The sequence below is a fragment of the Ischnura elegans genome, chromosome 6, assembly GCF_921293095.1.
Source record: "Ischnura elegans chromosome 6, ioIscEleg1.1, whole genome shotgun sequence".
Taxonomy (NCBI): domain Eukaryota; kingdom Metazoa; phylum Arthropoda; class Insecta; order Odonata; family Coenagrionidae; genus Ischnura; species Ischnura elegans.
Window position 1 is genome coordinate 70,078,274 of NC_060251.1, and position 16,273 is coordinate 70,094,546.

General features: G+C 36.6%; 1 protein-coding gene across 2 annotated transcripts in view; it reads left to right on the forward strand.

Annotated features, from left to right (window-relative positions):
- The window catches only part of LOC124160970 (filamin-A), a 298,897-nt gene that overhangs the window by 271,934 nt on the left and 10,690 nt on the right, over positions 1–16,273 (forward strand). For both annotated transcript variants that reach the window (XM_046537107.1, XM_046537108.1), the window contains 13 exons: positions 877–1,143; positions 2,734–2,901; positions 3,753–4,022; positions 4,329–4,466; positions 4,560–4,733; positions 5,642–5,911; positions 6,023–6,135; positions 7,661–7,895; positions 8,286–8,495; positions 9,377–9,616; positions 14,161–14,364; positions 14,941–15,186; positions 15,917–16,063. In XM_046537107.1, the coding sequence (XP_046393063.1) occupies positions 877–1,143; positions 2,734–2,901; positions 3,753–4,022; positions 4,329–4,466; positions 4,560–4,733; positions 5,642–5,911; positions 6,023–6,135; positions 7,661–7,895; positions 8,286–8,495; positions 9,377–9,616; positions 14,161–14,364; positions 14,941–15,186; positions 15,917–16,063 (2,682 nt within the window). The remainder of the gene's footprint in view (positions 1–876; positions 1,144–2,733; positions 2,902–3,752; positions 4,023–4,328; positions 4,467–4,559; positions 4,734–5,641; positions 5,912–6,022; positions 6,136–7,660; positions 7,896–8,285; positions 8,496–9,376; positions 9,617–14,160; positions 14,365–14,940; positions 15,187–15,916; positions 16,064–16,273) is intronic.

A 16,273-nucleotide genomic window follows, 5' to 3' on the forward strand; every position in this document is an offset into this window, starting at 1 on the left:
TGCATAACTTTTTAAAAGTAATTCATACCTGGCTAATTCAGTTAAAATGCTGTTCAGGTAGCAGATAGAATTGTGAGTGTAAGATTAGTTGAACATTTTTTGGAGAAAAGAGGATCTGAACAATGACTGGTTTATCTTGGAATAGGATTTTAGGCATTAGAAGGGAATTTAGTTTTCTCTTTTATTATTATGGTCCCAATTAGCACTACTTCAATATTCATGCATAAAGCCTTAATCAAAATTTAAGCTTATTTGCAAATTATTAACTTTGTCTTTATAATATCTAAAGTTATATTCCAGTGAGACTACTATTTTTCAAGGTGCATTTATGTGTGATTGACAGTGAAATCCCTCTCTGCATTTGTCAAAGATTGGATATCACTTTTAATTCATGTATATATTTTGTATCTAAATTATTACTAACCTTTCTAGTTTTATTTATTTGTGGTGTGGCTGATGTAAGCTTGATATCCACCTCATCAATAGTCTTCAGTGTGAGAAATATAGTGCTGAGAGCAAGGAAGAAAAAAATCTTCATATTTATGAATTAATAATACATGGATAAAGCTTTGAAATGAAAAATATGATTATTAAATCAACTGAAGGGCAACTTTGAGTTGATTTGTGCATTAATATCTCATATTGGCAATGGTGTAACCCTGGTGTCTTTTGTTGAAAAATGCTTATGTCTAATAACAATGAGTTCTGCTTCTTTTGTAGTTTGCGTAGGTAACTTAATTTAATTCATGTTTATATCCCTATCTGAGGCAAGTTTTCTCACACTAACCACCTCATATATGACCATGCCCCTTCTCCTACCTGACCTGACTTATCCCCTGCCCCAAAATCAACCCACCATCATCCCCGTTTACGCAGGACCTAACGGACAATCAGTACCTGCACAAGTAAAAGACAGTGGTGGACAGACTTTCCGAGTTGAGTTTTGCCCGCGTATTGCTGGCGAGCACAGAATCCATGTGGCCAGCATCACAAGGGGTGGTGAAGATGGAGCGTCAACCTCCTCTGGAAACACACCTGTGCCTGTGCCTGGGTCTCCTTTCTCCTGCAAAGTGTACGACGTCAAAGCCATCAAAGTGAAGGAAGTTGGACGAGGGATGGTGAACAGGCCTGTTACTTTTGTTGGTTAGTAATTCAAACCTTATCCGATCAATTTAATCAGTACATCTCCAAGTTTATCTTTTTATGCATGTACCTACTTCATTAGATCCCTTATTATGTGAGAATCAGACAGTGGCAGAAACAGATGGGGGTGCGTGCCCCCCCCCTTGCGGGCCCGCTCGTATTACCAAACATCGCAGAACCACAATTATAACTTTTTTTTATAATATAAGATGGCATTGTCTTGTACATGTGTGTAATAAATTTAATTGAAATTTTCTTAAATTCTGCAAGTGACTTGATTAATTTTATTAGGATAAAAGTAAAGGTAACTCAAGATATCTTTTGTGCCCCCCTTGAGTTTTTTCTTTATCCGCTACTGGAATCAGATCAAACTCTGTGCTGGAGGGAGTCCTATTTTTAATCCTTCCGCACCGGATATCGGGTAGAGCCAATGGGAATTTTCAAACCCTTAACACCTGACGTCGGGTATAGCTGTCGCAGATTTTTCAACGCAAACAAGAGGATTCGGCTCTGGCCGACGCGAGGGAAGGTCAGTGACAGCTGAGGTAGCCATTGTCTGACGCATTCAGGCCCAGCCAGGGACCCAGCTTAGCGAGTCCTTATTGCCACTCCTGATGGAATGAATCCCGATCCTCCCACTCATTTATGATCATCCTCACAGCAGGAATCCTTTGTGAAGTGGTTATATTGTCAATAGTTTTTTCAATGATATATTTGGTTGCATATTACAATTTTTTTATACTTTGAAATGAATTCTTCATTTTGCTCAGTGCGTAAGCAATTTTTGAAACAAAATTTTAGCATTGAAAATAATGGACTTCCGAACTTATAGCCATATTACCTTTTATTTACTAACTTTGTTGATATTGACGCTAGAAATCCGTTTAAAATTGCACAATGCTTAAAAAAAATGTTAGTAATTTAGAAGACTAAATTATTGAAAATCAAATACATTGTTTGGTTGAAAAAATCAATAGTAACGCAATAAGTTGACCGTGGATTCGTGCTATGATAGGGTTGGAGGGTATAGGCCAGTGGCCAGGGTAAGTCACGGGCATCCCATTGAGCTGGGTCCCAAATCTGAGGGATGAAAATTCCAGGGTTACTCCAACCCGAAAAATAGCTCCATATAGAGAGGTTTATAATATTCTCATGCTACTCGTAGCATGGAAAACGTTTTCCAACTGTAGGCACCAGCAGGAAAGGGTTAACCATGAAACCCATAATTTCCTATGTTTACAGGAGGTGTATGAAATGTGTAAGGGCTAATTTTTTTTAATGGCTTATTATCCACACACTCACCATTTTGTAAAAATTCACACTCCTGTAGTATAGTCCAGAGTGAACTCGGCCCTCACCTCTCGAAACCAGCTTTGAATTTAGGTGTACACTGAGTGAGTGGTTGGACATTCAGTGTACCCATATTGATCTCTTGAAGGCAGCTCTAGTATTATATCTTTACTCCTTGATAATAAAGTAGAATTTTATAGTAATTTTAATTATTGTCAGGGAAATGATTTTATTAATTTTAAATGTTTTGTGTCTCCATTGATATGCATGGTTTTCAAATATTAAAATAATTATTTTCAGTGGAAACAAGCCAAGCGGGTCCTGGGAATCTTGAAGTCACAGTAAATGGAGGTCGTGTTGCTACTTCAGCACAGGCTCGTGGCCCTCATACATACGCCATATCATTTACTCCAAGAGAAGCAACTCCTCATGCTGTGCAGCTCAGATTTAATGGAGAGGATGTGCCAGGTTCGTCATTAATCAACCCATGCTGGGGCAGAACTTATCTGATACATTTCATATGATTATTATGGTAAAATATACTGTGGATGGCATCTATTAGTTAATTTCTCCTGTGGGAAAATTAGCTTTATTGGGAAAATCAACTACATATTTCAACACACCAGTTGTTTCATTGAATGAAAAGTGGTCCAGATTTTTGGTGGAAATATTCATGGAATAATGTGAATCTGAGTGATGAATTATATTTTGATGGGAAATGCGGTGTCGAAAAAAATCTGAAGATATGGGAAATTTACTGTCTTGAAAAGCCATCTTTAGAAATGCAACTTCAAGAAGTAATCTTGAATTTCTGAGAATTACTATAATAAGTAACTAAAATACTGAAAATAAATGAAATGAAGTACCATAATTGATTTTTTCACATTCTCCTCTCAATCCTGGCCATTTGTTAAAATGCTCTAAAGGCTACTATATGCAGTGAATGATCATGTTGAATGATCACGTGATCATTCACAGGAACATGTGAGCAAAATAGAGCATGTTCTAATTTTCACTGAATGATCAAGTGCATGACGGTTCATTCACAAATTTTTCTGTTATATTTGGCAAATGATTTCATTTGCATGAACATTCAGGATGATCGTTCACATGATCATTCACTATTTGCCTTTAATATGCCAGTTTTTGTGATTGAGAATGTACTTTTACCTAGGGTCAATTTTATATTTAACATTTGGGAAAAAAATTGGTTCCTTATATATTGGAAAAAGTATAGCTGTATAATATTTCTACCATAAAGTGCAACTGATGATTTAGTTGTTAATAGTTAATTTTCTAACAAAATTTTTGCTTTGCAGGAAGTCCATTTACATGTGAAGTTCTGGAAGCAGCCAGAGTAACTTGGTCTGGTGGGTCACCTTTAGAAAAAGTTCCAGTTGGGCGAGTAGCATCATTTTTTGTTGAAGCACCTATGAGTGGGGTCCCAGGGGAAGGTTTACCTGTTGTAAGAGTTATGGGACCTTCTAGAAGAACTGTGAATGCAAACATAATTGAGAATGAGGTTACTCCTGGGGAAGGATCGCCTCAAAGAGGAAAGCATACTGTCGAGTTTACTCCTACTGAGGTCGGTGAGTATCAATTGTGGTGAGGAGATTTAAAACAAAACTTGAAGAAATTCTGAATTAAAGGTTTCATAAGTATTTAACATTCAGCAATTTCTCTTGTAGAGGAAACTACCTTGTAAAAACATTGTGCTCTTATGATTTACTTTCTGCTATAAATTTGGAATTGTTCATGTTCAACTTTAATATTACCAATAAAGTATTTTGTAGAATAGAAAATAAACAATCACTAATTGTTTGGATATACATTATTTTTGCTCTCTACCATAGCATGAAATTCTGCATAAATCAATGAAAAATTCAACATTACAGGTGATCATAGCGTGGAAGTTAGGATAGATGGAGATCACATAGAAGGAAGTCCATTTTTGGTAAAGGCCTATGATTCTTCCAAAGTAAAGGTCACTGATATTAACAGTGGGGTGGTCGGAAAACCTGTATTTTTTAGCAGTAAGTATTGTGTAGTGAGACTAAGCATCAAACACTTTCTGTTCTTGAATATTCATTTTAGACCATGATGTGTCATTCTTTTTTATTTTGCAGTAAATGCCAGTCAGGCTGGCGCAGGAAATTTGGAGATAATAGTATCTGTTGGTGGACGAAATGTCCCTAACTATGTGCAGTCAGAAGGGAATGCCAAGTTTAGGGTGAATTTTAAGCCACAAGAGGTAGCCATTCATAATCTTAGTGTCCGCTTCAATGGAGAACCTGTTCCAGGTAAATATCCATTTTCATTTCTGTTATGTGTTGATTTATTTTGTTATATTTCTACGTAAGCTGTGGATGTATATATTAGAATATTTAATCTTTGATTGCTACCTGATTAACCTCAAAGGAGACTTTTATCACATAACCTCATCTTCAATCAAAATGCCAATCAGAACCTTGGGCTACCAGTGGAATCATCTCTTAATACATATTTAAATTGCATATCATGTTAATGGACATGGTCCATGTACTGGTACATGTATTCATTCCTTCCTGCAAGTTAACTGTGAGCTAGGTCCCATCTATGGCTGTGAACTTCTGTGAGCTCCCTTCTTTCATTTAATGTGATGAATGGTCAAATAAGTAAGCAATGTAAATTCCATAAAATTTTTATTGATACACCCTGATACACTAGTTACAGTAATCTTGTGACATTACCAAGAGAACTATGGTAGAACCTCATTCTAATGAAATTCAAGATATCCAAAAATAAGCGATTTTATTAATGTGAAGCTCGTTATTGAGTACCTAATATTTATTCACCAAATTATCTATTATTTTATTGTTAGTACATATACATATAAGTTTCAATAAATCTGATAGAATTCATTGGCGTTGCTCAAGTTCTTGTACACATCTTCCTTTTATTTTCCTATAGAATTAATCAAGGGTATTGAAAACAGTATGTGCCAAAAAAAGTGAATGGGATTTACAAAGTGTTTTGTATTTATTTTACCATGAAGTCTAGGTTCCAAAAAGTTCGCTCTTTAACTATTGAAGATCTACGCTTTACAATTGAGTTAATCTCGTTTCATACTTTTATAAAAGCTGGACCATATCTTGAGGGAATTGAAGACAGCAGCACATACTCCCAAGTGTTAATAAGCCCTAATTTTTATGTGAATCATCCTTTGCAGGATCTCCATTCACTTGCAAAATATCCGAGGCAGTGGGTGGTCTTATGAGCAGCCCAATGGTGGGTGGTGCTCAGTCAGCTGTAGTTTCTGGAAGTGCTCTGAGGTCTGCTGCTTTAGGCCGCCCTGCTATTATAACAGTGGACCCAAGAGGGGCCGACGTCAATCGATGCTCTGCAGCTTGTCTCTCACCATCTGGAAGGGATATACCCACTCGAGTTTCTGGTTCTCCGTCCTCCAAGTTCAAGGTTGAGCTAACTCCGTTTGAAGTTGGTGAGTGCACCATAATTTTATCAAGTTTCGAGAGAATTATTTTACTTTACATCAGGAGTAAATGATATTATGTCTCTCCCTGATAAATAATAACTCTTCTGTTCTTTTCAGGCCGACATACTTTATCTGTCATGGTGGATGGAGAGCATGTCAAGGGTAGTCCTTTCACCTGTAATGTTTACGATGTTGGGAAAGTTAAAGTCACTGGCCTCGTACCATCAAAGGTAAATGTTCTCATGTGACAATGCCTGCCTTATCATTGGTCCCACTATCCTCCTGTAGGAGTTTTCATGATATTTCCTTCATTTACAATGCCTTAAATGGCCAGTTCCGATCCTCAGAAATACTGCCTTTCTTTTCACTCCACATTCCCACCCGCTCCTTCCATAATAACTACCTACTACACCAACCTAAATTCCGTCTTTCTCTCTCTCAGAGATCACTTTTTTTACTGACTCCCTACCTCTTTCAATACCATTTCAACTACTCACCCTTCCGTGGATCTTTCAATGCCCATCAGATCATTCAAGAGGCAGCTTTGAAAAGCCATCTTCTGAATCCCTTTTCTTCTTTTTTTATATCCTTTTTACAGTTTTTTTATATTTTATATTTGTTAAAGCTGCAGATTTTAATTTTTCTATTCAATGTAAAGCCCATTTTGGCTGTTTTTGAATGATTCAATAAATAAATAAACTCCTTGCCTAGAATAATCTCCCTCAAGCAGTGGCGTAACTAGTATGTATTATGCTTTGGGAGGATGGAATGGCCCAGGGTAGCGGCTTCCCAATGGAACGGGGGTCAGGAAAATTTTTGAAAAGTGACATGCCTGGAATTACATTTAACATCATTTTGGCAAAATATTTTTAGTTTAATCAGATGCAATTATTAATATTCAAAACAAGACAATAGTTTTAAATAATTTTTTTATTTCTCATAGGTTTTGGGGGGATCTATCCCCTCATCCTCCCCATAGTTACGCCACTGCCCTCAAGAGTAACCATTGGTGAAGAGGATGAATCTAATACAAATTTAAAAATTGATATTTCACTTATTAACTAACTAATTTCATAGCTTAGTGGAAGGCTACACATATATTAGCACTTCAAAAATATCCAGTATAAATTACTCAATAAAATTTTATTCAAAGAAAAAATATGATTCACAACAATGTGATGCTAGAGTGAGGAACATTTAGGGCTGGTTTTATAATGTCTTGTTAACGCTAACCATAAGATGATAAAGCCTTTTACTTTACCTAGATGCAGTTGAAAATTCTGAATAAAATCAGACTTTTAGCTAAACAGAATTTTTAGCCACCACCAGGTAAATCTGAAGGCTGTGTCATCTCATGGTTAGGGCTATGCCCCTCTGTTACTATCTACAAGAAAATCTGAGGAATATTTTTTTATAGAATATTCTTCCATTTCTGTAGCAACTGAAAATCATGGTTTCACTTCTAGTGGCTCACACCACTCTAATGACGGTGTGGGGTTCCTCATCCCTATTCTTTCCCTGGAGGCATTTTCAGGCTCTCATTAGGGTGGCACCTCCTACCCTCGTTTCCTTCTTCTGTCCTTCCCCTCTTGAGTTGTGCAGGTAAAAAGTCTTGTTCTTAAAGACCGAGCCCTCAGGAGTGAAACCCCATGATACTGCCCTTGGTATGCATTTCTGCTACCCCTCTATTACTCTGACCATTCAGTCAACTAGACCAATGAATACATGTATGTAATATAAATGTAATTTCTGCAGGTTGGGAAACCTGTTACTTTTACCGTGGATGCCTCAGAAGCTGGGGAGGGTACGTTGGAGCTGGTGGTGAGTGAAGGGGAGCCAGGAGGTGGAGAGGGAGAGGGAAAGGGTGGCGCAACTGTGAAGGCTGAGGTGGTCGCATGCTCCAGTCGAGGACTCTATGACGTCACCTTTGTCCCCCACCACCCACTTCCCCATTTTGTTGCAGTCTCCTTCAACGAAGAGGATGTTCCAGGTAAAACTCTTTTGCTCTCTTCATTTCATTAGAGAAAAAAAACCGTGGGCCGAGAATTAAACCACATTCAATTCTCGATTATCCATGTTAATGAGAGTAAGGTGATTTTGAGATTAAGTGATTTTTTATTTGCACTTCTTATACTTAAATTATCAATAAAAATGTTGAAACATGTTGTTATTACCCCTGCATAACTTGGGAATAATATTAAATTTCAATATTTATTGAAAAACGCCCAGCCGATAGGTTAAATTGTGACATTCTTTGCACTAACCCCTTTGGCTAATAAATTGACTGGCTGGCACTATCAAGGTTAAAGATGAAAATTTTCTACTTATGAGCATTTAGAAACATGATTGATTCACTCATGTCCTTCTTCATACTATATAGGCAGCCCATTCAAGTGTGAAGTTCAGGACTTAGGTCCAAAGGAACTTAGACAGCAACAGCAAAGAAGAGGTGCCAATGTAACTGGAGCCAGTGGCCAGGCAACGATGGTGCAAGGAGAAGGACCTCGGACAGTGTGTGTTGGGACACCAGCCTTCTTTGATCTTAGGACTCCAGCGGGCTTACAAAGCAATGTAGATGTAGAAGTGCTAGGTAATGTAAACAGTTGATATACTTCATATTTAAAACCAAAAACATCTATTCAAGTGGGCCCTAGTCATTGAAGCATTTTCTCTTGCTACTGTTCATTCTTTTTTTTTGTAAAAATTATGATCTTGTAGGTATGGTAAATTGTATAGATGTTTAGCATTTCAATTCTGTAGAGTCTCACTTTGATGGATTAGGTATGTGTTTATAATAATTTCCCAAGGCAACATCTGAGTATGCAGTGCAAACTTTTATACCTACCTGAAATATTTTTTAAAACATAACATCAGAAAACATTACTACTTCATGAAACTCTTGCAGACTTGTAACCATTTTCAAAATGTCAACACAATTTGCTCCTGCATCATCATTTAAATTTTCAGTATCCATACAGTATAAAAAATGAAAAGACCTGCCTATACTTTCCCATATTTCAATATGTTGTCTAATTAATTTGTAAGTTATTTGTGACAAAAAGTCAATGGCCTTCCAAGGTAAGTAGATGACAGCTTCTGCCAAGTGGATCACTGCTTCCCAACTATTCCTCCTTTTCTGTCACTAGCCTCGCAGCTTTCATTGTTGTTTATTCCCTTGTGATTACTTCCCTTAATGAGTGGTTCCTCTTTAATTGGGCTAGTGAACCAAAACTCTAATGACATCACTGACTCACAAAATGTGGGTGTTAACTGCCATGGTTTTATTTTGAACTTGTGAGAGAATAGCTGAATGAGCACTTTTTCAAATTGTAGCTTAGATTTCTCTTCCATCTACTGAATTCTTTAAATGAATTGCAATTTTGTGTGAATCATCCCATTCATCATCGCTGTAAATACTGCAGAACAAAAAAAGTTGTAGTCTTTGTATTTATTTATCAATGTATTTTACAGGCCCAGATGGATCCCGAGTACCATGTTTGACGAGTAGAAGAGAAGATGCAGGGGGAGGGGGAGAAGTGGTCCTTCGGACAGAGTACACACCAAGCCACGTGGGGCCTCATTACATTTCAGTCCATGGAGGAAGAGAGGGCAACGACACAAGGCCTTTCATGGTTGAGTCTTTTGATCCCTCAAAGGCTAAAGTCACCCAAATGGGAGAGGCTGTAATTGGAAAGCCGTGTAGCCTGACAGGTAATTACCTATTAAGTACTATTTCAAAACACCCCAAAAAAAAGTACGCATTTCAAACTCAATCAAAGCATGGCTATCATTTGACGAGAGATGGTAAATTGTCAACTTCAATTATTGTGGGGATAATTCAAGGAGAGAAAGAAAATCAACTACTCTTATTCTTGCTAAAGAAATTTAATCAGTTATTTCATTCACATGTTTGATTACTTCCAAAGCGTGTAATTATGCTACTTGATTGAGTTTTTTTATTAATCGCTTTGTTGATCATTATTGATCATATGTGATTATCAATCTTATATTCCACAATAGTGTGCTGTACATGATGTATGTACTATCATTTGCAAAAGTCTTGCAACAAATCGAGCGGCGCCACTTTCGCTCCACAAAGATTGTGCCCGGAAATTGTATGGTTTTCGGGTGAATGCAACAATCCAATAATAGTCTTCATGGTTCAATGCATGGAGAACGGGTCATTGGGTGGTGAGGTATTTTGTCATCCTTTTCAGTCTCGGGATTTGACCGCTTCCATTTAAGTGAAATTAATGTTCATGATATTCCCCCAAACACATTGTAGCATTTAGTGCTGTAGGAAAGATCGAAGGTAATTCCTCGGAGAGATTTTAAAAAGTCGGTAGCTTGGCTCTTTTTGAGTGATCTCAGCTCTTTTCAGAGAGCTGGAAATCACGAGTCGTTCACTGTGAACATGGCAGACTTTTGTTTACATCTATCAACTCGGGTTGATGTTTTAATACAATATCTACGACATATGATACGAGGCAGCTTTGAAATTCCCAGTGTTTCATCATATAAATATCTGAGCAAACACGTAAAATATGAATTAGTTAAGCTGATCGGCATCAATCGTTGCGTAAGTAATAACAGAGTTCTCCGACGTCCGTCAATCGGTAAAGATGTATTCCTTTCCACTTGTTCAATGTATGACGAGGAAAACTTAATTCTAGCTAAAAGTCCCATTTTTAATGATTGTCGGATTTCAACAGGTATTGTTTGATAATATGTTCTACTGCTGAATTAGTGTGAATGCGAGTAATAACTCTAAGCTGCTATGTCGTTGATGATTAAGTTATCTTATTTTGATGCAATCATTTATGTATACACTGATGAATTCGGGATAATGTAGGATACTTACTTAGCATTATTAATTGAATTATCTACTTGCATTAAGTAGGTTACATTGTATTAGGAAATTTGTTTGTTGGTAATCCGTTTAATGTTTAAGGCATCAGTGGAACTGCAGCTCATTTCATAAAACCTTTCAAGTCGAGTAAGAAGGACGTAACCAAATCCTAACAGAATTTCTGTTTGTAATGAATGTATACGCTTGCTTCATTAGAAATACAAATACCGAGTTTGAAACATAATAACAAATAATAATAACTTAAAAAGACGATACCATACCGAAGTCGCAGGCGACAACATCATTATATACCTATTGTATATACTAACCAGCCGAAACATAGAGTATGCGAAAGCCTCCGTGCTCAAGTTATAATCATATAAACGAATAAAAGACTAATATACCGAGAAAGTGATTATTTTTATCAAATTCGTTCAAGTGAGAAGCCGTAGGAGAAGCACATGAAGGAGCTCAGAGTTACAATAAAAACAAATAATAAAAATTACCGCTTAATGACCTTGAGCTAGAAATAGCTCAGCGGGTAAAGAGTCGGGCTGGTGATGGGAGGTGCCCGCGTTCAAGTCCTTCCTGTGGCCGAATTTTTTTATCCTCCGCACAGCCGTATTTTATTTTAAAGTTTTTTTTTAATTTTTGAAATTGATGTTAATAGGGTACCAGCTGTTGAATTTGAGCATTTTTTGCAACAATTTCTAATTTAAATGACCGTTCGACGGGAAGCATGCGTAGTTAGCGCGGTAGGACGAATCAATTGCGTTTTCTTGAAGGAACTCCAATCAGAATCACTGGTGAATGTAATTCCTAGTGCTCTATGGTTTCCTTTACAGGTCCGTAACTGCTCAACATTATTAACCTTTGGAATGAGAACTATCGTAATAATCTAAGGTTCCATATACGTAATTTCTTAAATAGATCAATTTTATCTGATTAAAAAGAAAATTATGAATGATATTTTGCAGCGATTATGCTGTCCGTCTATGTAGTATGCTGCCTATTTGTCATCAACTTGTCGCCATTTCCTACCAAGTTAATTTCTCCAGTAAAGTTTTTCAGAACAATTTTACCCTTTTTCGTTTCGTAAATGAGCAGTGACGGAAACTTTTCTTAGAGATAGAAAAAGATATAAATTAAGTGAAAAATTTTACATTTAAACTTTAGGCTTCAGTATTCTACAATCAGTGTTTTTTTAATACAGTAATTTTGTTGGAAAGGGACGGAATGTGAGAATAGCTGATCTACTAAGTACAATCCTAGGAATAACCTATGTAATGGTAATCCATAATCGTGCACGCACCACGGCGCTTATTTTTAAATATAGGAAAGGCTTATCTTGAGGTATTTATCAACTATTTTTCTAGTGCGTTCTTTCTTCAAGCAAATTGTGGCATCAACATGTATATGATAGTGCTAAAAATGGGCCCTATTTACACTATTTTGGAAGTACGTGAGAATCACTTACGGCCTGCAAGTTTTACTTCCTCGTCCCTGGCTGGTAAAGTTGCGATAAAGATGTAGGGCAAGACGAGGTGCAGGACCTATTAGCTGACCAAAACTACGGCCCGGGAGCACCCGATTCAGCATTAAGAGCTGAGGGAGCGGCTAAATTATGCGCAAAGTATTTTACTTCCCTAATAGATGCGCAAAGTATTTCCCTCCCTAAAAAAGGGCGAATATTGGTTTAAATTGACTTTCAATTTAATCTCTGTCCGTTGTTGTTATTGGAAACCTTACCAATGGAGGAATTCATGGATAGGGAAAAGTCGCACTATTAAGTCACTCTTTAATTTGGTTGTCCTTAATAATATAATAATGGCCGAAATATTAAAATCGAAACAATAACTAATTTATTATAACAAAAAGAAGATTAATGCCACATGATCACTAAATATGTTAGTGCTATCGTAAAAATTTAAGCCTCTCCTAGATATATAAACAGTAAAAATAGAGACACATTCTGCTAGCAACGATGAGGCCTAGCGATTTTTTTTTGGCAATGAAAATTCCATTTTTTTTTCGAAGAAACATTTCCATCGGTGTACATATATTTATCCAATTAACAAATTGATAATTAATGAAGAAGAAAGCTTATGGAGCTATCTTTATCAGCTTCAACCTACGTAAAGAACTATTTAATGCCAATCAATTAAATATGGTGGAGACGACAGAGTCGGGTTTTTTTCCGGAAAATTGCCAGTTAATTTTTTTTCATTTATTAATTCTTCTATATCGAACAAATATTTCAACAACTTAATATAAAGTCTCCTGAACGACGTTGAATCCCTAAAAAAAGGGATAAGAGCGAGTTGATTTCCGTGTTCCTAATGGCGAAATCGTGCCCCCAACCGGCCTTATGGGGTTTACCATTGGAAGCCAGGCGTCATAGGTACCCTCTCTTTTAACGGGTAAATATTTTCAATTATCTACTCCAGTCAACTACGGGTACAAAAATAATCTCAAACGCCGCGACGACTTAACAACATCTACGCTCGTTTACTCAACTGAACATCGTAATGATTTCCGACGTCTCCCGTGTCACGATGACCCGTTCGTGAGTCGTTCCCGATCTACCATGAAGATTCATACCTAGATAGTGATCATTCAAACTTAATGGTGGCCAGAAATCGACAATGGAGCGAAAGTGGCGCCGCTCGATTTGTTGCAAGACTTTTGCAAATGATAGTACATAAAAGACTGACAAAGCTAGCTACACACCACTGTAGCACTTGCTGATTAAAAATCGTTCAATCACAGTACCAAAGGCCTAATAATATATGAATGAGTGACAAAAGCTCAATAATATATTAATGAATCTGACTGGCAAAGCACAATTTTTTTTCATTTCTCCGCACCACTATGCGGCGTAGACCCTTGACGCTTATATTAGCTTTTTGTTTTGACACGCTCTACGCAGCCTTTTACTTTTCGCATTTATGCCGACAGATCAGTACATAGCAGATTTTTCAGCATAATTTAGCAGAATAATGGCTAAATAGAGCAAATAAAAGCATTACTAGATAAGTAAGAAAGCAAAAAGATTTTAAAAACTGATCTTATAGAATTCACATGCTAAAATACATTACATATAATAACACTTAATAGCCTATAGAGCACGTTAAATCGCACCTTACTGGATCGGTCCAGGGCCAAATGACGACATGTAAAGGGGTCTATGCATAGCACAAAAGACATCTTTTTAGTGTTCGATTGCACTAATAATTGTGTTTTTAACTTAAAATGTGTACTACTGAGCCATGCTAATGAGTGAATGTTTTTTCACATCTCTGCCTGAACTCAGCAATTCCAATATTCCACCTGACGAAAGCTTAAATGTATTTGGCTTCAATGATTTTGCTGATGGTATTATAAGATGTACATTTTCTCTTTCAAGTCGATGCAAGGAGTGCAGGCCAAGGCTCACTTTCTGTGTCTGTTCGTACTGCTGGTCAGGACGTGAAGCATGCAGTGAGAGAAGTTGAGGCCATTAGTGCAGGCAGAGAAGACGGGCTGGGAAAATGCTATGAAGTTACATACCATCCAAGTATTGCCCTTCCTCACCGGATAGAAATTAAACTAAATGGAGTCCACATCAAAGGTTAAAATTTTTAATAATTATTTAAACCTGCATCAATAAGCCTTTTATTAATCAGTAGATGATTGAGCCAGAATTAGAACTTTATTTTTATGTGCTGAGTCTTGTATTATGTCTGGCAATACTGTTTCTGTTAGATGCCAAAAATTTATTAATTCCATTGTCAGTTTAACTGTATGATTACGTCAACTCAATAAAAATAAGAATGTTTATAGTAAAACAAGTTTCAGCGTAAAAAATAATGATTATAGATATTTTGTTTATTTGATGCATTTTTTTGTTGCATGCACAGTTTTAGAATGTACAAAAGAATATGGGGGTGGAAAAGCCTTGCCAGCCCATTGGAGACTGTCTAAGTGAAGAATAATTCTCTTTTTGCTCCCTTCTCTGTATAAATTTAACTTTTTTGCATCTTAAGAATGTCTGGTAAAGGTTTTTCATCTAATTGAATGTAAAGTGTTTTTTGTCTAACACAAAATCCACCTAGTAGTATGACTCAGTACACCATTTGTAGCAGAGTTCAGGATACTCCTTGCTGACCTCTATTTTGATTCCAAACTTTGAATGACTTCTATATAGGATCACCCTTGGAAGTTGCAGTAGGACGTGACCCTGCAACCACTGGCAAAGAAGTTTCAGCCACTGGGCTTGGGCTTTACCAAGGGCGGTCTGGTCAACCAGCATCATTCACCATAGAAACCTTAGGCAGGCCAGCTGAAGAGTTTGATGTTGTAGTCGGTGGACCAGCTGGAGCAGCGGTGCCAGTCAGATGTTACCAGCAGAAGGCAGGAGGTCTTCTTGCTGAATTCACACCAACGCTTGCTGGTAACATTTTTTTAATTACCTCTGTAACGTATAGTAGATCGCTCATCATTTGCTTTGATTTTCATACTTTATGTGCTGTTATAGCAATTTTCGGGTAGAGAACGTGATTGTGTTTTTTTCATTCCATCTCAGCAGCAATTTGGGTTGCTTAAATGTCAGAGTAAAAATTTAACTAAATAAAACTTAATTAAGAATAGCGGCCGTAACTTTGTGGAAATCCTTTATTGTAGGAATAGAAGAAATAAAAACTTGGCTATATTCACATGGTATTTTATTGTTACCGACCATGGAAACATTACTGTGTAACAATATCAAGGTGTTTGGTACTGTGTATCATTATCAGGGTAACACCTTGATAATGTTACGCAGTAATGAAAAGTTGGTCACAATAAATTACCATGTGGAAATAGTTTAGTTTTTATTTCTTTTATTCCTAAATAAAACTTACAAAAAAAAAGTTTTAGTGAGTCATTATTTTATCCCTGAGTGAAATTTGTGATAAAATTTATATGTGCAACTTTATGTCATATAGTAGCTTCTTTCTCTTTTTTTCTCAAAGACAAGGTGTTATTTATATAAAAAGGCATATGAATTTATTTTAGTGGTGTGCTGAAATAAAAATAGTGATGCAAATTTATCTTTGTAAATATTTCATGCATTTAGTTTTTGTTGATTTGTTTCATATGTTTTTCTTGAAGGGAATACATTTCATGATGTGATTACTTAACAGGAACTTATAAAGTGGATATTCTACATGGTTCCAACCCAGTCAGAGGATCACCATTTTTCTGCCAAGTTTTTGATGCATCAAAAGTCATAATCGAGGGTGATGCTAGCACAAGGGCTGTGGCGGTGAATGAGAAAATAGCCTTCAAATGTGAGTCATTGTTTTTTAATCCATTACTGTCATAACTTCATGTCAACTTCAGCTCATATATTGGACATTAAACTTTATTAATTCTAAACCTAAGGCCCCTTCACTCTATTTGTAAGTTATTTTCTGAAAATATTGATAATTATATGCAAGATGTTGGATATAATTGTTTAACATACTTTTCAATGGTGTGCGATGTTAGATTTTTCTGGA